The following is a 21910-nucleotide window of genomic DNA, read 5'->3' on the forward strand; positions in this document are numbered from 1 at the left end:
ATAACATTATAAAAAGTTTGAAAATAACTTTGACACATAGTTCCTTGAGTTTGAGTATGACTTATTTTGAAGCTATTTCAATCGTAAGGGAACTAGCAAAGAAAACATCCAACCAGAACAATCCAAGTTACTTTTATGCTTCATATGTACCTTACATTAAGCACAGTATTATTTTAACATCTTAGATATTCTTTCTCTGGGGACTACAGACATGAACAAAAGCCTAACAAAAGCAACAGGAATCTGCGCAGTAAGTTAGTGAGCTCTGAATCTGGAATAGGCTTCAATGCCACACTTTCTAGTAGATAGGTTCATAGGCCTATTTCACACCCAACAGGTATAACTCCATTGATTTTTTGGTATTTCACCAGGCGTCATATGCTGGATTATTCAGAAAACAGTCCACTGTAAAAGGGAGTCTTTGGGAACATCATGTACTTTCTGCAGCAGAACAGACACATCACTATCAAACAGGTACGGACAACAAAACTCTTTCACCTGATACAGAAAAAGCTTTGGAAGGGGAAAAGAAAGTTTGTAAGGTTCCATCTCAGCAAAACTTCCCATTGCGTTTATTTTCTGTACATACACAAGTACCATCCTAAAGGAAAACTTGTTTTCTTGAGTCCACACACTGATTTCAATTCAGCAGACTCTGCAAAGAGCCACCTCCTCCTGTTGTAGGCTTTTCTTCACTGTAGCGCTGTATAACAACAACCCAATTCTGCAATCTTCCTGGGCCAAGTTGCTGAAAACCATAGGTGTTACTCTTACAAAAACAGATACTCAAAAGGACTGAAATTCAACAAAATGGTGGATATTACAGAGGCTACCTCGGTTAATAAAGAAAAGATGATACTCCCTTCAACAAGGGGTTAACTCCCATTTTCACCCTGAGTCCTAAAGCAGAACAATTGGATTAGTTATCCTCATTGCACATAAGCTGCAATCTACATAAGTCACGTAAGAGAATAAGTGATTTATGCCGTTTGATTTGCCTTCCAAGGATTATACGAATGGGGACATGATCTCTTTCTCTGTCAGCCCAAGGAAAGAAAGTGGAAGTATCTGTTGCCTTTCTAGTGATGAATTCCTATTAACATGGGAAAAGATCTTGCTGGCTAAACTTCCTTGTTTTTCCTGTTGCATCACTTCCATCATCTTAGAGTGTTCTTCTCATACCATAATTTTTCAGGATAAGAAATCTTAAGTTAAAAAAGAAAAAAATGCAGGAAAACGGACTTTTTGTCAGAATTAAATACACAATAACCTCCACAACTTCAGCTTGTTTTGCTCCATTCCCTTCACTTGTCACATTATTTCTCAAAATAAATTATTTTCTTTTTTGTGCCAGGGGAGGATCAGATTGGATATTAGGAAAAATTATTATACTGAAAGGGTTATTAAGCATTGGCATGGGCTGCCCAGGGAAGTGGTTGAGGCACCATCCCTGGAGGTATTCAAAAGACGGGTGACATAGTGCGTAGAGACATGGTTTAGTGATGGGTTTTTTTATCAGAGTTAGGTTGGTGGTTGGACTAGATGATCTTAAAGACCCCTTCCAACCTAGATAATTCTATGATTCTGATGCTAGTTCTGATGACTGAGGCACATTTTCTCTCACTACACCTTGATTAACTCCAATGAGATCACTCATGAAATATGTTAGCATTCACTGCATTAAACTTCAGCAGAAATGAGGGTCAATATAGTAAAATTCTCAGTTGAACAAATTTTCTAGAGAGACTGAATTCTCTACCCAGTTTGAATAGGCTCATACTCCTAGATTAGCTAGTTAGACTTGTACCATAGATCAATGAGTTAAAGATAGCATATTTATCATTGGTAACTGCAACTAACACAGCTTGTTCCACATAAAACCCCACTCTAAATGCTCTTTTATTTCACTAGAGCCATTTATTTTTCATTTCACCTAATTCAATTGTACCAGATCCTAAGGCTTCCACTCAGGTGAAATTCCCACCGAAACCAAGAGGATTTCTATCTTAAAAAATGTAAGCACCTCTCTGCACCTGCCCTGCACATCTCGAGTCATATTTCTAGGTTATCAGCAAATTTAAATATTCATGGTTGATTCTCCAGTCCACAGCTGGCTATTAATAAGAAAAAGGAAGGTGACAAAGAGCTCATTAAACTTAGTAATGTCCCCTAAATACTGCCTGTAGTTGGACAGACTGAGGTAGTTTTTATTTAATATTTAGTTAGTTCACTACCTTTCTCCTTTGAAATATTCTGTTTTTCACTGATGTAGGCATCTGCCTGGAAGAACCAAAAAAGGGGGTCAGAACATCCTGACAAACTAGGTTACAAAATTAACATTACTGCACTGCACTCAAAGCAGACTTGTTGGGTTGTGGTTTTTTTTTAAATTAGCCACGGTAAAATGAGAGAGACGTGGTTTGTAGGTAAGTCATCATGAAGTAGGTATTTTAAAGCAACCGTCTTTTCTGTATAGCTCACATCACAAGAAATGCTTCATGTACGGAAACTTCTTAATTGCAAAATGGAAATGTCATTACGATATGAATATATCTATTTGGTCAAATATAAATATTTACTCACATTTTTGAGTGCTTTGTACTTCTTGGTTTTCTTTAATATAATTCAAGTGGTGATTCTGCCACTTAAAAAAATATTAAACCCCGTTGCCTGGTCCTCAGAATCCAAAAGGAAGCTGAAGCAGATACAACTGCACAGAAGGTGTGGGAGAAGTTCCTGGTGATAAACTGGATGAACACCTAGTCAGGGACGGAGCACTTCAAGAAAAGGCCAAAGCAACATGGTCTCCAGCAGGGAATAAATTCCAACACCTCAGTTTGAGCAATGCTTTTGCACAAAATTCAGCTATGTAGGCTGAGGGCTGTAGGAAGTCCAGAGGGAATATGGGGCTTTTATATTTAGAGCTCAGAAGTTTCTTACTGCTTAGTTTACCTGTATCATTCAAAACATGATGTTCCTCCTGTAGTACATAATTAGAACTTATGGATGAATAAACATCTAACACTCTCTGTGTGTAGCAGCAGCCGAAACAAAGAAAACAGGAATGAACAAACCTTCCTTTCCCCCAGCAATTTCCAAGTACTAAGTAGGGGTCAAAGAGATGCCTTAACAATTTTAACCTGTTTAGCTAGAATAGCCTATATTGCTCACAGCATTCTTTTCTCTCACCTCAGAAAGACAGGCACCTCCTTTTTGCCTGTGAATACTGTCTTCACCCCCTGCACCGCGCTTTGCATCTTCCAGGCACATTACAGGAACAAAATCTAGGAGCATCCCTCCATCCACGCAGTTACATTCAGCCTGAGAAAATGCACCATTTCCTTTTGCCATGCATCCCTCCAGCACCAAAAGAGAAGTTCTCCTTCACAAAGGTATGCCACTGTGTGACAGCGCCCAAGAAGTGTAAGGTGAGACTCCAGCAGTGCTATCTTTGCCAAGAGGCTCCTGTCGTGGTTTCGACAGGCTCCCTAAGGAGCAGGACATGCAGCTAGCCCAGCACTAGGGAATCAAAAGGACTCTCACTCAACTTCTCCCTTCACTTTGCTCTGGAAGTTATTCCAAGCCAGACAGCTTGCTGGCTCCACTGGTTGCCACATACAGCTAGTGACATGGGGACACATGGGGGCCCACAGAACATGTTTGGAGGAAAGACACTTCCAGAGACATTCCAACTGGTAAGCATTCATCTGAACGGTGCTCTTACACTCCATCTTCTTAATTTTCACGGAGTTTATGAAGCCATGTTCTGTGAAGGGGCCTTTTGAAAGTTCAACTTAACTGTGGCAGTAGATGCTTCTCATGTAGAACTTGACTGAGTCACTAAATTCTGATGCACTAAAGAACCACGTTGCTTTCAAATGGTCCTATGAAAGCTATGTTTATTAGTCCTCACCGCATCAAAAAGACAATTTTTAATATAAATTCAGTCAGTTCACCCCATACTGCTACAAGGAACACCCATCTCTTAATTTCAAGTTAATTGCTAACAACCTTTTAAGAGACTGAACATAGGTTTCTATCCAACACTTTGGCAGGGTACCTAAATCTAAAGGAGATGGCATAATTGTGTTTGGAGTTTCTCCCTCTGCTAATTGCTTCTTTATCACTGGAGAACTAGGTAAGCCATCAATGTCCTCCTAAATTTACCCGCTCTTTTCCTTCCCTTCCAAAGCACTTACTGTCATTTTCTTTTTAGATTTTTCATTGCCTACTTTTCAGCAAGGAAGACAGTGAAGGAGTCAAATCTATTGCTCCATTACAAAAGGAAGATGCAAAGTCACTGACTTAATGAAATCACACCCATTCATTTCTTTAAATATCACATGTATTCTCATTTCTAAGGTAACTAAGGAATAATAAAACATAGCAGCTATTTTTGTAAGCTCTATAATAAGTTCTATAGCAGGTCTTCACAAGATATTAATCCAAGAACATCCAGAACAGGAACACGAACACAAAGAAAGATGGCATGCCAAGCCACTATCTAAAGCTATTTTTCTTAATATTCAAGGCAAGAGAATAAGGATTTTAGAATCTAGGTTTGGATCTTACATGCATTATAAAGTTTGATCAACAGAAATTACCTCTTGATTATATTGTTTTGCATGAATCTAAATGCAAATCAAATGTCAGTTAGCTAAATCTTGTATTTCTTGTGTATAGATAAAACTGTATCCTTCAGCAATACCTGACATGTCCAGCTGGTGTACAGACATTGGTCAGGGTGAATAAAGTGGACTTTGAGTGGGGAAATTCAAATTGAAGGAACCTAGAATAGTAAGCATGATCCCAGCGAGGTTATGCAATGTAATACTACCCAATTTCTAAGTGCAAGCTTTGGGGATGAAATGGAAAAAAAAAAAAAAAAAACGAACAATTTTTTGTCCCTTGAAAAAACCCCAAACAACTATATCCCCCACAATGGGTAGGAATTAGAGATTGGGACAACAAAGGGAACCTTGTGGTAGGAGTCTACTACTGGCCGCCTGACCAGGCAGAGCCTGTCGACGATGCCTTCTTACTCCAGCTGGAAGAAGCATCACGATCACAGGCTCTCATCCTGCTGGGCGACTTTAACCACCCTGACATCCGTTGGAAAAGCAACACGGCTGGCTGCAGGCACTCCAGGAAGCTTCTAGAGTGCCTAGACGACAACTTCTTGAGACAAGAAATCACCAGCCCTACTCGAGGAGATGCATTGTTGGACCTGTTGGTCACAAATGCAAGTGAGGTCATCAGGGATATCAAAGTTGAAGGCAGTTTGGGGCTGCAGTGATCATGCTCTAGTGCAGTTCACTCTCTTAAGAAGTTTGAAGCCCACGAGAAGCACAGTTAGGACGCTAAATTTTAAGAAAGCAAACTTCCAGCTCTTCAAGGAGTTAGTAAATAGGACCCCATGGGAAACTGCCCTTAGGGACAAGGGAGCAGAACAAAGCTGGCAGATCTTTAAGGATGCTCTCTATAGAGCACAAAAGATCTCAATCCCGACATGTAGGAAATTGGGCAAGGAAGGCAAAAGACCACCATGGTTGAGCCGGGACCTGCTGGTCAAACTAAGGGGCAAGATGGGGCTACACAGGAAATGGAAGAAGGGATAGGCAACCTGGGAAGAGTATAGGGACGTTGCCCGGCTGTGTAGGGATGAGGTCAGGGAGGCCAAGGCACAGCTAGAATTGAACTTGGCAAGGGACATAAAGAAAAACAAGAAAGGCTTCTACAGGTACATTAACCAGAAAAGGAAGGTTAAAGAAAACGTACCCCCCCTAATGAGCAGCAGTGGGGAACTTGTATCAACGGAGGAAGAGAAGGCGGAAGTTCTCAATAATTTTTTTGCCTCAGTCTTCACTGGCAACCCCTCTCCTCCTAGCTCTTGTGTTGATGGCCCACAAGTTGAGGATCCAGGTGACAAAGTCCATCCCACTATAACTGAAGACATGGTATGTGATCACCTAAGGAATCTAAAGATATACAAGTCCATGGGACCTGATGAAATACATCCCAGAGTCCTGAAGGAACTGGCTGATGAAGTTGCAAAGCCACTTTCCATGATATTTGAAAAGTCATGGCAGTCAGGTGAAGTCCCTGCAGACTGGAAGAAAGGAAACATCACACCCATTTTTAAAAAGGGAAGAAAGGAGGACCCTGGGAACTACCGACCTGTCAGCCTCACCTCTGTGCCTGGGAAGATCATGGAGCAGATCCTTCTGGACGCCATGCTTGGGCACATGGAGGACAGGGGGATGATTCAGGACAGCCAACATGGCTTTACTAGGGGCAGGTCCTGCCTGACTAACCTAGTGGCCTTCTACGATGGAGTGACTATGTCACTAGACAAGGGATGACCTATGGATGTGATCTATCTGGACTTCTGTAAGGCCTTTGACACGGTCCCCCATGACATCCTGCTCACCAAACTGGAGAGATACAGATTTGATGGGTGGACGGTTCAGCGGATAAGGACTTGGCTGGATGGTCGCACCCAGAGGGTGGTACTCAATGGCTTGAAGTCCAGATGGAGAGCAGTGACAAGTGGTGTCCCTCAAGGGTCTGTGCTGGGACTGGTACTGTTCAACATTTTTATCAATGATATAGACAGAGGGATGGAGTCCACCATCAGCAAGTTTGCGGACGACACCAAGCTGTGTGGTCTTGTCGATACACCAGAGGGACGGGATGTCATCCAGAGGGACCTGGACAGGCTGGAGAGGTGGGCTCAAGTAAACCTCATGAGGTTCAACAAGAGCAAGTGCAGGGTCCTGCACCTGGGAAGAAACAATCCTCAGTATAAATACAGACTGGGGGATGAGGTATTAGAAAGCAGCCCTGAGGAAAGGGACTTGGGCGTGCTGATGGACAAGAAGCTGGACATGAGCAGGCAGTGTGCACTTGCAGCCCAGAAGGCCAATCGCATCCTGGGCTGCATCAAGAGATGTGTTGCCAGCAGATCCAGAGAAGTGATTCTGCCACTTTGCTCTGCTCTGGTGAGACCTCACCTGGAGTACTGTGTGCAGGTCTGGAGCCCTCAATATAAGAAGGACATGGACCTGATAGAGAGGGTCCAGAGGAGGGCCACGAAAATGATCAGGGGGTTGGAGCACCTCTGCTACGAGGACAGGCTGAGGGAGCTGGGGTTGTTCAGCCTGGAGAAGAGGAGGCTCCGGGGAGACCTAATAGCAACCTTCCAGTACCTGAAGGGGGCCTACAGGAAGGCTGGGGAGAGCCTGTTTACAAAGGCCGGCAATGACAGAACAAGGGGTAACGGCTTTAAACTGGAAAAAAGCAGATTTAGATTAGACATTAGGAATAAGTTCTTTACCATGAGGGTGGTGCAGCACTGGAATAGGTTGCCAAGGGAGGTGGTTGAGGCCCCTTCCCTGGAGACATTCAAGGTAAGGCTCGACGAGGCCCTGGGCAACCTGGTCTAGTTGGGGGTGTCCCCGCTGACTGCGGGGGGGGTCGGACTAGATGACCTTTGAAGGTCCCTTCCGGCCCAGATGATTCTATGATTCTAATGTCAGAAAAATATGAAAGAGATATTTCATGACCACAAGTCACACAAATAACAGAACATTAGTATATTAGAACCATCTCAGTTAACATAAAAGAATCATATACCAGACACTCCTTTCGTTACAAACAAACAAAAATATATAGACCCAGACACCCAAACATAACAAATAAACCATACAGCAACATAAAAATATCCATAGCAAAAGAAAAAAAAAAAAAAAAACAAACCCCAAAACCCAGAGGTAGTGTCTGCTTAGTTTTTTTCCCTGCCTTTTAAAAAAAAACTTTTACAGTATACGAAACAGCGTAAGAACAACAAAAATGAGTCCAGTTTCTTCATTTTATGGTCAGCTGGGGGGATGAACGGCGTTCTTAGTCTGGGTGATTTCACTTTTCTTTGGCTTGGCAATGTGAGATAGAACAACTTTTTTCATCCACTGAGAGTTATCTGTTGATTTGCAGACAGATGTCCCCTTGATCCTCAGAGACAGTCTTAATCAGATTTTTCTAGCAGATATTCTTTGATCTATTCCCCAATATCTTTACAAATGACAGCTTTGTTTCTTCTACCACATTAAGATATCACCCCTTGCCATTTTGTGATAAGCACCACTGGGGCAAATGCTGTAAACAGCTTGGCAGCAAATGGAGCAGTGTAACCTCAGCCACCTGGAGCATCTGCCTTCTCTGGATCTGTCACACCCTCAGGAGTGTCACATCAACCACAATCACTGTTTTCTGTAATAAGCATCTTCACCCATCCTATCTCGCACTATACCGGTTTTGCCTCACCTTGAAATGAGAGGCTTTAGAAAGAATCTCATGCAAAGCCTTGAGCCCACAGCTGCAGCGCTGGTTTGTTTCCCAAAATAAACCTTGCTTCGTACTTTACAAAAGATCTTAGATAGAAAAAGGTAGGGAGTTTTGACATTTAGCTTACTGTACTCACTGAAAGATCTCTTCCTCTGCTTTGCTTTGGATTTTGTTTGCTTATTTTTTTAAAACCAGGTTCCTCAACTGAAATGTCTTTGATAGCTACACACCTAAAGATTGATGCAGTTCAGGAATAAAAGAAATAGCACATGGAAATACAATTCTCACTTTTTTTTTTCTATCTCTGGGGTCCAAACGAACACAGACTGTAGGAAGATTTAACCAAAGGGCTGCAGAAGACAATATATTCCAGAAGAAGCAATTTAAGAGACGAGTACACAAATAAGTACTGAACTTCTTAGACAACAACTCCAGATACTGCTAACTAGTATGAAACAAATGAGCTAAAGGCCTCCTCATTTTCATGGTGTGTACATGACATATCCAATTTCAAGATATAAGCATATGTGTACTTCATTGCACACCTGTGAAATCTATGGCTGAAGAGTCCATGTGCAACTAATGCAACACTGCAAGTGTTGATTTATTTATTTTTTCCCACTCAATATAATTACTGGGATTCAAAGCACATCTCTCAGCCATGGTACATACTGAGGAAGGACCTCTCACCCCAATATCAGACAATCTTTTGTACACAGTCCAAAACAACAGCAAGAATAGCGCCAGTAATTATCACATCCTAACGCTTCACTTACCCTTGCTTCTGACTGTTTACAATCAGCAGGTAATTCTTTGACAGCATTCTATCATTCAATGAGAAATGCACATGTAGCTACCACAAAAATATTTACCTCTCTGAGCTCCAGCCTTAACAGTGTCCTCCTAATCTACCAGAATCCTATTCCCTGTTCACCGTGTACCAGCTCAAACAGATTTCACGAGTCAGACACCCCTACTCAGACAGTAGATTTCACGAGTCAGGGGAGCAAAAATGTGGTGCAATTGTTTTGAATCTCTTTTGGGGGTGATGCCCCACCACTGTAAAAAGCCTCCCTGGGACTTTACAAAAAATATTGAAAAAAACCCATATATATATTTATATATATACACACACATATATATTCCCCAGCCTGGAACCCACTGCTTCAAATCCTCCTGCTGTTTCCTGCTCATTGCCCAAAGTTATAATTTGTACAGACAGATACTGTAACTAACTCCCTTAGCTAAAATTTCTGCCAGCACTGGTCACCATCCCAGAGCTGTACAGTAGTTGGTGTGTATTTCTTAGGCCCGTGCACACGACTCTGCCACATGCAGGGAGGTGTTCAAAGAATGCCGGCAATTTCTAGGCACTCGGTCATCTGTTTACTCCTGCCTTTGTTATCATAGATTGTCCTTTCTATCTCATCCTCACCACTTCATCAGTGACAGCAGTGACTAACAATCCACAAATACAGAATAACGGTGAACCCTGTCTACATAACCAGCATTGAAACTCCTGCGGCTCCTCCACAGAGAGAGAAAAGCAGCTCAAAGAATCATGGGATTTGTTTGTTTTTAATGTTGCAAAAATATGAGATGGAGAAAAAAATCAACTGGATGGAAAATTAGGGCATTTGAGTCCATGCTGCCAACAACTCTCACACAGTACTGTGTTTGCATTCCTCTGCACACTGAAATGTCTCTCAGAGGCCTTTAACAGAGACCCCTGCCAAGGAGGCACCTGGGCTTAAGCCAACAGCGTTACATACAGTTAAGGATGCATACCTCCAGCTCAGCCGTCAGGCACGTACATGCTGGAACCATACAGCAATGTCAGCAAAAAGTCTTACATAAAAACTTTCCAGCACAGATATCACAACCGCGTTAAATACAATCACAAACGGTAATGATGACAGAGATCATTGATTTCAGCCCTGGCCAGTTAAACACAAAACAAACAAACAAACAAATTGATCAGAAGATAGAATCAGATCCTAAACAGAAAATCAAAAAAATTCTTTAGGAAGCACCAAGCACATCTTAAAGAAACAGCATTATAAAGACTGGAAGGAAGGAGGAATTACTTGACAGGATCTCTGGATATCAATTTGCAGTTCACCTTCGAAAAGAAAAGGCAGCCCCACAGCCGTTAAGATGATCCCTCATTTCAGGCAAAGCAACTGGCGAGAGCTAATTCTTCTTAGCAGCATGTTGAATTATGTATTTGTACATAAGCCTTAAATGTGATTTTAATTTCACCTGAGTAAATTACCAACATAAATCCTACCCCTCTCAAAATCTCTGAATTTTTAATTAACCTAATTTCAACCAGGCAGTCAGAAATGATGAGTAACATATGATTCATATTCAGAAGTAAACGCACCTGCTTTTCAACAACATTTCTAATTTCTGATTCATTTTCCCCTTTACATGATGTCAGAGCCAAATTGGGTCACTGTTTTTAGCCAGTGACGAGTCCTTTCAGCTCACAAATAATGTATAAGGAATTGCTGTGTTGTCGGTTTGAAGGACATTTTAAATGCACCGTGGTGAATAGAATACATTACCAAAACACATCATTTTACTTCTGATATGCATCAGTTCACCGTGAGCTTCCATCAGACAAGGTTTTACCAGGAACATTTAAGCTTTGATTTAAAGTGATGTCCCACCATTTCACTGTCTTTGGTCTATGTCATAACGATTGAGGGAGTGTTACCATATATTAAATATAACACAGAGCTTATTTCTAACCTCACAGACAACAGGGAAAAAATCCAAACGAACATGTTTTTTTGAATCCTTTAGATGCCCTGTAAAAACACTGCAGCAAACTGCAGTGATACTATGAGGGAGGTCTTCACTGAACTGCCTCCTTTTCCTGACAGCCTTACATCTTTGAGGAGTAAGCAGGGAAGCAAAGGGAAGCCTGCTTCCAAGGTGGTTCATCACGTCTCTACTCTGAACATTTACTTTTTCCAGGACACGCACCTTCAGATGGCTGAAGCTGTTCTCATACCAATCCGATGTGCACTTAGCCACTGAAATATGCATACAACATAAGGTATATCTGCTGAAGTTTTCAAACCCTCTAATGCAGAAAATGGGACAACTTCTCACGTGCAAAGCCCTAACCATTTTCAAACCAGCCTGCACATCACATTTCTCAAAGTAACCATCATTAGCTTGACTTGTAGCGTACTGGTAAATCCTATACATCTCCAAAGAAAAAATAAATTTCCTCCTGGTTGAAGTCATATAGATTTTATACGCAGAAGCTAGCTCTTCTGACACCTACCTCTAAATTTCTTGATATAACGAGAGTACCATGCCTGCCATGTTTCCTTTACTTGCTGTGCTAACTCATATTTTAGATCAAAACAATACAAAAGACACAAAAAACACAGGAGTCAACAATAGTTATGTCATCCATTTATCAATTTTAAACCATCACTTCAGCGGTTTAAAGACTCTGCATTCTAGTTATGAAAGTCCCTACACAGCTGTAAGAAAAAAGATAGTTTTAAGATTCACAGGTGAAAGAAACATAAGCAGTTGAGCTGAAAGCTGTCCTAAAGCCACTGGCTCCTGAGTAGCCAGAGCACCTTTAGGCAATCACAGAATCATAGAATGGTCTGGGTTGGAAGGGACCCTTAAACGTCACCTAGTCCTCTGCCATCGGCAGACGTAGCCCCGCTACATCTTCAGCTAGATCAGATTGCTCAGAGCCCCATCCAACCTGACCTTGAATGTTTCCAAGGATAGGGCATCTACCACCTCTCTGGTCAACCTGTGCCAGCGTCTCAGCACCCTCAGTATAAAACATTTTTTCCTTCTAGCTAGTCTGCTGGCCACGCTTCTTTTGATGTGGCCCAGGATACGGTTGGCCTTCTGGGCTGTGAGCGCACGCTGTTGGCTCATGTCCAGCTTTTCATCCACCAGTATCCCCCAAGTCCTTCCCAGCAGGGCTGCTCTCAATCACTTCATCCCCCAGCCTGCATCGATACCAGGGGTTGCCCCGACCCAAACCTCATGAGGTTCACATGGGCCCACTTCTCAAGCTTGCCCAGGTCCCTCTGGATGGCATCCTGTCCCTCGGGTGTGTCAACCTCACCACGTAGATTAGTGTCATCCACAAACTTGCTGAGGGTGCACTTGATCCCACTATGTCATTAATGAAGTTATTAAACTGCATTGGTCCTAATACGGACCCTCTGAGGGACACCAACTGTCACCGATCTCTGTTAGAACATTGAGTCCTTGACTGCTACCCTCTGGATGAAAACAATTCCTCATCCATCATACAGTCCACCCATCAAATGCACATCTCTCCAATTTAGAGAGAAAGATGTGGTCAAAGGACTGTGTCAAAGGCCTTACCAAAGTCCACACAGATGACATCCATAGCTCTTCCCTTGTCCACTGATGTAGTCACTGCGTCACCACAAGGCCACTTGGTCAGGCAGGACTTGCCCTTGGTGAAGCCATGCTGGCTGTCTCGAATCACCTTCCTGTCTGCCATGAACCTTAGCATAGCTTCTAGGAGGATCTAGTCCATGATCTTCCCAGTCACAGGGGTAAGGTTGACAGGTTGGTAGTTCCCAGGCTCCTCCTTTCTACCCTTTATCAAAATGGGTGCAACGTTTCCCTTTTTTGAGTCACTGGGGACTTCCTGACTGCCATGACTTTTCATATATCATGGAGAGTGGCTTGGCAACTACATCAGCCAGTTCCCTCAGGACTCTGGGATGCACCTTGTCAGATACTGGTTTTGCAGTACTATATTTTCACATGCATGGGACACATCTCTGTTACCCTGCAACCCTCTGAAAATACTGTTTCCTCTGAATAACAGAAATTTTGGAAAGGAATGAGCAAACTATACATGGCAGAGGGTAACTAGCAGGAGTAGAGGCTGGGGAGCTATGGCAGGTGGGGCTCTAAGGCAGGTACTTCTTGTATTACTTTCCCATTTGTACTGCCAGTACTTACTGCTGAAATTCAGGAAGCTTGGGAGCTTACTTCTATTTAAAACAACTCAAAGACTACAGGCAAAAAAATAATTCAGTGCTCGAATTTATTCTGTGTGAAAATATTAACGTCCTAGTTCATTCCCAAATAATGAGAAACAGAGCTGACAACAAGAAACTATGGGATTTTAGTATGCAGTGATTTGAGTACATCCATACAAAAGCTTTAGCAGTTTTCAGAAGCTATTAAAAGCAGATTTGTTGACGATTGGGCTGAAATCACTTGTACGGTAGCAGAACAGCCATGTGTTAAACAGACATTGCTACACACAAATTATCGAATAATCTCTGGGTAACAAGTGGTTCCACTGATTTAATTTATCAGTTTTTAACAGTTATTTCTTGGGTTTCTTTTTTTCTTCTTCCTTAACAAAACCTCATCAACTATAATCTTGTCCATATTAGCATCATGCAACCTGCATTAACGACCCACTTTATTTCCACCAGTAAATGCAAAAGGTTTATTAACAAACACACAATGCAAAAAACTCTATCATTGGGTTAAGTGAAATAGAACCTCAATAAATACCAAACAAATGAAACTCCCAAATCTGCTGTATAAAGAATCTACCAAGAATCCTACATGGAGTTCTGTAAGATCCCTTCCTGTTCATTTAAGGTAGACAAAGAACCAGATCTTTGCGAAAAGAACAGAAAGGTAGGCCTATGAGGCTGTCAGAAACAATTCTTGAAATGCAAAGAAAATCTGGGAAAAGGCAGGATCAGATCATCACTAGTAAGATGTATTTAATAGGCAGTGATTCTATGAAATTTCGTGGCCTCAGTAACTTAGAAACAAATCAAATCTTAAGAATTCAACAACTTTAAGTGAAAAGTAGGTATCCCAATTCTGGTCTAATTTGCACAACGTTCAGGAAAAGCAGGTGACCTTGAACTTGCACCACACTAAACAGGTGGAGTAAATATTTTTCATTTGCCCTCCCTTCTAATTAACTAAAAGCGTCCACTGGAAGCAAAAGTAGATACATCCCTGATTGTCTAAAATTTTCCATGTTTCATTTAAGACTAGCTTTCAGTTAGGAGAAGGCAGCTATGGAACAGTCATATCTTCAATGAAGAGAAAACATCAAGCAGAGTGGAAGAATGAAAAGCAATTATTTCTTAATTTAGCATATCATACTTCTCATTACCAAAGAAGAAGGTGTTTCAGTAAAGCTTTACCTTTTTCACAATGACTTCCTGTGAATCCAGAAGGGCAGACACATTTGTTAGGGGCTACACAAGTTCCACCATATCTGCACCCCTCTTCACAGAATGCTGAAAAGTAAAAGGAATATGTGGGTACTACTTACATTTTTTTAAAATTTATTATATGTTTGCAAGATACTACGAAAACCATCTAAATTCTAAGCAATTAACAGAATTCAACATATTAAAATTCAGTCCACCTGCAAACACAAAGAGAAGTAACTCACTTAAATGACATGAGGAAAAAATCTCAGATTACACCGTAGGCAAACCATCTCACCAATAAAAGATTAATAACCATCTGGAAGAAGAAGAGAGGGGAAAAATACAACGTACAATTTTAATGGGGCTGATGATCTTTCAATTATATGAGTATTACAATTACAATACTCTGGTGATCCATGGAAAACAGGCCGGTCAGACGGTGTTAACTACTTTATTTCTCACTTCTATCAAATATGCTTTACTGAAATGTCTGTAAACACATTATATTTTCCCTTTTTTTTTAAGGGTAAAGTACATTTTGTGGAATTGAGAAATGAAATAGGGTGAGGCTCATGACTGAAAACAGAGGAAAAGGGCTCAAGCACAAGATAAAGCCTCTACTGAGGTGTGATTCTTGACAGAGCAATACGTAAGCACTTTAGAAGTGCGTTTGTCCGATAACTAGGATTTAAAACAAATGATGGATCTCCCATCTTTTCCTGTAAGCACTGTATGGTGGTCCTCTCACTTTGGTTTAGCAGCAAGTATACTAACCGTGCAAGAATTATCCTTGCCGTTTAACACTTACGCTTTTTTCTTTCTTTTCGTGTTGTGCGTACAAGGAAGGGAACTGAGGTAAGAGGAGGAAAGGAAACGGCACACATGAGGACATGATCTATTTTGCACTGTTAACTCAAGTAAGACCTTCGCTATGACTAAGAGCAGGCCCTACCCACAACACACTCTCCTAGATACTTATTGAACTTCACAAGTTACTCCGTGGGTTTCACTGCACTTATGAGGGAAGTTACAATTAATATTTAAACACCAGCTCTCTGCATCTAAGCTAATAATGGAATTGCAAAGTGTTTCCTGCAAGCTAAAATCACAGATGGAGTGTTGGCAAAGAGATGTTACAAATGCTATGAAAAGGCTTAAAGTGCTAGATAACAGAAGAAATGTTTAAGATTTATTTTCCAATGCACTAAAAAGAAACATAAAGTGAATAAAGTACTAAGCATTAAAAAGCATCTTTTGCAATTGTTAACCTCTTAGAAGCAAAAAACCACATCGTCATATCTCTTGACTGAATTGATAGCTGGTTTTGCCTTAGTCTAAATATATAATTTGTAGCATGGCATACAGTTTTATGGAGGATAACATGGGGAGAAGTGGTTTAGAGAAGATGGTAGCAGAACATCATAAGTGTTCCTGTAACTGGCACAAGGCAGTGGTGTGGAGAAAGCATGGTTCTTGCCCAGTAACACTTCCTGCACCTCAATCCGCACACTCCATATGGGAATCTTCTGAAATATATCTATGTTGAAACCAGTCAACTTCCACTGTGTGCAAAAAAGAGAAATATGGTTTAAGAGTAGCATTTTGTGCTTTTTTGCATGTAAATATTTGTAGAAAACCATAACTGTAAAGAAAGCTGAAAGTACTAGTATGAAATACAGCTGAAAAATGTATGAAAAAAATGATGAGACACAAAAGATTCCCTCCGTAGCTCTTGAAAGAATGTTTGCTCAGTTCTAGTCTCAGTGTTCTCCGAGCAGGTGCAAGTTAAATTCTCCATCTACATTTTTTCTGGTTTGAAATTGAGAGTAAGCAGAGACTTTTGTGAAGTTGTAATACATTTCTGCATGACATCAAAAGAATTAGAATTTGTGGCAGAACAGACATAAAGGGCACAAGAAGAAAAATACTGGCTCAAAAGTGAACAGCTCATCGATAATATGTGCCACATTACACTGGGAAAGAACTACACTGGGGTCTTAAAATAAAAGAAGTCATAAAGGGCCTAAAAAAAAAAAATTATTTATTGTCTATAGCAATCATGCATGTTCATTCAAAGTCATTAGAGCTGATAGGGGTAGGTAGGTAAGAGGGCTTCAGTCAGAGCTCTCACACACAATCTTTGCCACCATAATCGACGCTGCCAACTTACTAATGTGAAACGTGTGCTTCTTAAAATAAATCCTATTCCTAGGTCTGCAGAGTAAGGTGGTGTTTTCTTCCGTTCTCTTTTAAGATTACTAACAGAGAAAGGGTTACGAGACAGAGCTGGTCATGTAAAAGATTTTCCCATTAGTGCGAAGACTGTGCTATGCCAGTGCAGCAGCCAGGTCCTGACAGCTACAGGCACAGCCAAGCACTCTATTCACATCTGGGAGAGAAAGGCTGGGATGTCTGCCATGGGTCAAAACTCTCTCTCCTTCTAGTCCTTCCTACATCTCCCTATCAAAACATACCTCCTGTATGCATATCCAAATGTGCTGGCACTTACTTTGTCAAGCAATTTGAAATTCCCCTATCCTTTAGGTATCACATCTTAGCAACTTAAAAAACCTAGTGTCTGCACAGGGACACCCTGGGGAGCTGCTGTACTACAGGTTCCTGTAAGAAGGGACTCTCTACTGCCCAGCACATGGGCAGGCACTAATTTGTTCCATAGACGTCAGAGGGAGGATAGAGTTAGGGAAGAAGCTGGGCAATGGCCGCAGAAGGAAAGAATTCAACTCTCCTTTTCAATTTTTGCAGAAGCTGAAAGGTCCTCTGCAATACAGACTAACTGTGCTTGTCTTTGTTCCTATGGCTTTGGTGGATTTGGGGGAGGTGGTTCATTCTTGTATTTTTATGAAAGAAAAGAAAAGAAAACCCCAAGGAAGACTGCCAGAATTACCCTGCTGTTCCCCAGATGGTTCTTCTACAAACCCTCTAATTCCTGCATTGTAGCTTGCAGGAAGTGGGAACATCAAAACCACAAATCTCAGAAAATAGTTATGAAATCAAAATGTTTGTCTAAAGGCTACTTTCCTTAGTTGCTAGAAAAAGAGCTAACGGTATTATATGCAGTACCGATAGCACTACTCTGAATTTTAAGAATGCTCAATATCTCTAATAATAGGAACTCAGTTTCAATTGCTAGCAATTTTACAAACCTTCACTTATTTGAACTATTTTCTCTAATAGTTCTGCCTCTGGCTGAAGCCTGTTAGAACATTTTATCAGAACTCATTCATTTACAACAATGAGATTTTTCCTCTGCACCCTTAGCAGAAGAGCTTAATTAAGGAAAATCTTTACCTCACTTCTGTACCTATACCTTATGGACAAGAGGACCCCACAGAGAACAGCTCAGTTACTGAATAGTAAATCAACTGTAGTGTCCATGCTGTCCTGAAACTCCGTGCTTTGGTGCTTATGCTTTGTAATATGTCTTAGGGGCTGCGGGATCTAAAACTTCCATTGTGGTTTAGACCCTTCAAAATCAAAACTCTGTTGTGGGGATGGGGGGGGGGGGGGGGGGCATGACACCTGACACCCACAGAACTGGCAGTTATAAACCTTGACTGTAGACTGCCTTCCTAACTCAGAGAAAGTTAACACAAGAAAGATAAATCGTGGCTGGATCGTATTTTGCTAATATATTCCCATTAATAGATCCTTTCTCTGAAATTATTTGCAGGCTGGCAAGCTTGTTAAAAATGAGAATGGTTACTGAATTTGCAATAAAGGTTTTATCAGGAAAATTAAGTAAGATGCCATTAGGGTAAAGTCTATGAAGGTAAATCTCCATCATTAAGAGGCTTATTCAGTATTCCATGTGTAAAAGAAACAGAATCTATTGATTTCAGGGGGCTTCTGCCCAAGTGAACAGATCGCTGTAATGCTAACAGATTTCTTCCTCCAAAATAAGAGCTTTTATCATATAAAGACCCTTTCTAAATAGACATAATTTCTCTGTAGAGGAGGAGTTTTATTTTTGACGCACGTCCTCCTTGGTGATGGATCTGTAGAGAACAGAAACAGCCAAAGTTATATATCTGCTGGCTATGTCATTTTTGTGATAATGTTGGAGGGACAGGGGAGTCTCACTGCAGAGCTCCACAAAGAGCAGCATGGAAGTACCCACAAACTTGTCACCACGCTCCTGGACGTGCACAAGCCGCAAACTCAGTGCTTCCGTATTTGCAGAGTACAGTTTCTTTTCCCCTGACCAGTTCAAGAGAGTTATCACCCCTCCCGAAGAGGCTATTATGGACATCCCCAGGAAGGAACAGAAGTTAGCAGAGCTAGAGCCTCTTCGAGTGGAAGGTGTGGAATCTGTCTGACATTTTTGTAAGTTCCTTTTGTTTTTCCCTAGATCTAGGCAGAATGTGCAAGACAGCCTGTGGGAGGGAGGCATGCCGACAGTAGCTTCAAATATTTTGTACTGTCTGTTAATGAAAATTGTAGTCTCTTTTAAGCCTCTCTGCTTACAAGACTCAGCGAAAGTCAGACAGTTTGGGTTCCAGCCTCCTATCCTATGGAGTGAAAAGAATTTTCCTGGTTATTCTAATTTTTTATATGGTAGCACAGTACAATACTTCAGTGCGCTACTACAAGGTACTGCAGTGTGGAACCCTCATGTTGAGCAAATACCTCTTACTTCCAAGTGTAACATAGTAATTGTTATAAAATAAAATATTTATGTTTATAAATATGTAAAAACATTTTTATTAAAAGAAAAACACAAATAAAACCCCAAGTAATTATCCTACAAATTTAAGGAAAGTCACTTGACTGAAAAGACACAAGTCACCTTACCAAATAAATCAGATATACACTAAAGATTATTTCTTCGTATACACAAAAGCTTTCCATAAAGCCATACTAAAACATCGCAATATTATTATTACTGTTGCATTAATATTTTATAAAAGTTCATATACTGAGATATATTTATTAAATGCACCTTTTAATCTGCTGACTTCTTGATACTATGTACAACGTAATCCATGCTTTTACAGGAAAATATGTTACCCATTACAATGTTACCATAGACATATGACCTACTGTAATGCAGCCATAGGTGTAATATACTGTACTTCCTTCTTTTTCCTTTATCATATCTGCCCATTATTTTTCAAAAAAGGAAACCCAATTAAAATAGAAGCAAGTCATTTATTTAGAGTTCATCTTCTGCCATCTGAGAATGAGCAAATTCTCAAATTCTGAGAATTTTAACTCGGAAGCAACTGCCTAGAATTCTATCCGCTTCATCTCAACATGACTAATATGTAACAAACACCAGTGTTTTAAGAACATCTGTACAATTTGTTTACTAAGCAGCGGACCTCTTAGAGGTCAAAGAGATGGAAGAGCTTCAAAAGTGAGTGCCTTAGTAGTGGGTGCTTTTGGCTTTTTCCACTGCTTTTCTCTCTCTCTCGTGCATTTCCCCATTTCTTCTTTAGTCAAGAAATAAAACAGTGTTGCAAAAAATAGTTCCATTAGTACCAAAACAAACTCCACCGCAGAAAGAGATAAAAAGTACCAAAGCTTGCATAAGAGGAAAGAATACAGCAACATCAAAAATGCAAACTCCTGCCCCCCGTATCACAGGCAAGAGAAGCTCTTAATTAAAGAAAATACAGTTTTGTTCAACTGGGTATACTGTATGCGTTTATATGGGCCAAACCACACCTACTCCTGTATTACATAAGGTTTATCACAGATTAAGGCAAACGCTATCGTGTTTCTGCAAGCAAGGCGCTCCACAGTTTGCCAGGACAACGGCAGTGCAGAATGGCCATTGGCCTGTTCTGCAGTGGCAATTGCGACGCAGCTCAAGGGGACAGCATGTCCCTCAGACGCGCACAAGACAGCAGCTTCTACTGGGGAGTCACGACAGCATAACCTAAAGCTTTTCTGCATTTTGGCTCAAAGTATTGGGTACTCACATCCATCCCAAACTAGCTGGTAGCTGGCCTCGCATGCATGTCTCAGCCTCAGTGGGTGTTATGCTCAGTTAAGAGCATAAATTGTACCTCACGATCAAATACAGCCGCAGGTATACTGCCAATTCTGCCCTGTAATTAAACCTACAGCAGTTTTCTAGAAGATTGGAATTCAAAGGGACTTCAACCTGATGCCTTTATTTGCTCAAAGATTAGGTACTGGCACAGGGAGCTAGGGGGGGAAAAAAAAGAAAAGAAGGTGGGCAAATCAATCCTTTACAGGTGCTCACCGCAGGCTCTTTGCTCTGTGCCATGTTCTCTACCCAAAATGCAAACCATGGGTCACTGGTCACTGCCTTCACAAGCACCGTCCTCTCTTGACACCGTCTTTGTTCACCTTGTAAATCAGCAGGTGTCTGGAGCTGCTACATGGGGCAGCATAAGAGAAAAGGTCATACTGGCTTCTCTTGTACTTTTGAAATGCTTTTTTACTGATTTATTTTCAACAGGATGGTCAGTAAAATGACCATGAAGTCCACTGGTATTTGGCCAGTCTCAAAGACTATATGCATGTTGAGTGAAAAAAGGGACATCCAGGAAAGGCAAGGAAGGGGTCAGGCACAGACTGCCTGGGTAAACAAAAACGTGCAGCTCTGGAAAAGTGGTAGAGTAGCTGAACTATACAAGCAATTTGATAATCAATTGATGGAAAGACCACAATTTCATTAGCTGATTGAATTTACTCAGCCAAGTACGCACAAGGTTGCAGCTGATAACAATCCAACTATGTAAGCCAAATACCAGAATAATCAGATGATACCAGTTGCTGAGGCGGGTTTAGAGGACAGCTGAGAGAGTGAGGAGAAAGCACACAAACAAAATGAGGGAGCAGCAGAGGTTCTGCTCTTTTTCTCTGTACTGAAGTGTGACGCTATCGTCTATAAAAGTACAAAACTCATCTTGGTTCAGTGAACTACGTCCATTGGATACAGGGTGTGACTTATTTAACACAGAAGTCTGCCAAATGCCACTGGAGTCCTTTTACAGCCGGCTGGAGTCAGAGGACAAATCTGGCAGGAATGAACTTTGGGCGAAAGAACTGTCCTGGAAAATTTTCACGCCACATGTTGGGAGCAGGAAGGGGAGTGCGGGTCAGTCTGGCAATCAGGATGTGAACACATCTGAGACCGGAAGGCAAATCCTTAGCTGGGCACTTCATCACCTTTGTGAGTGGCTTCCAACCTAATTGATGCTTCAGATTTTACATGTGGTATGTGTGGGAGTTAATTCGGTTCAGGAAGAACCTATAAAGCTCAAGTCTTCTAACAGCTGACTGTAAAGTTATGATTACTGATTTATATTTCTAGAGATTTTGCATATAAGAGGTACTGCACAAAC

General features: G+C 41.2%; 1 protein-coding gene across 1 annotated transcript in view; it reads right to left on the minus strand.

Annotated features, from left to right (window-relative positions):
* The window catches only part of NELL1 (neural EGFL like 1), a 308797-nt gene that overhangs the window by 56179 nt on the left and 230708 nt on the right, over positions 1-21910 (minus strand). The window contains exon 15 of the mRNA XM_074148724.1: positions 14559-14654. Coding sequence (XP_074004825.1) covers positions 14559-14654 — 96 coding nt within the window. The remainder of the gene's footprint in view (positions 1-14558; positions 14655-21910) is intronic.

This window comes from Numenius arquata, chromosome 6, assembly GCF_964106895.1.
Source record: "Numenius arquata chromosome 6, bNumArq3.hap1.1, whole genome shotgun sequence".
Classification (NCBI taxonomy): domain Eukaryota; kingdom Metazoa; phylum Chordata; class Aves; order Charadriiformes; family Scolopacidae; genus Numenius; species Numenius arquata.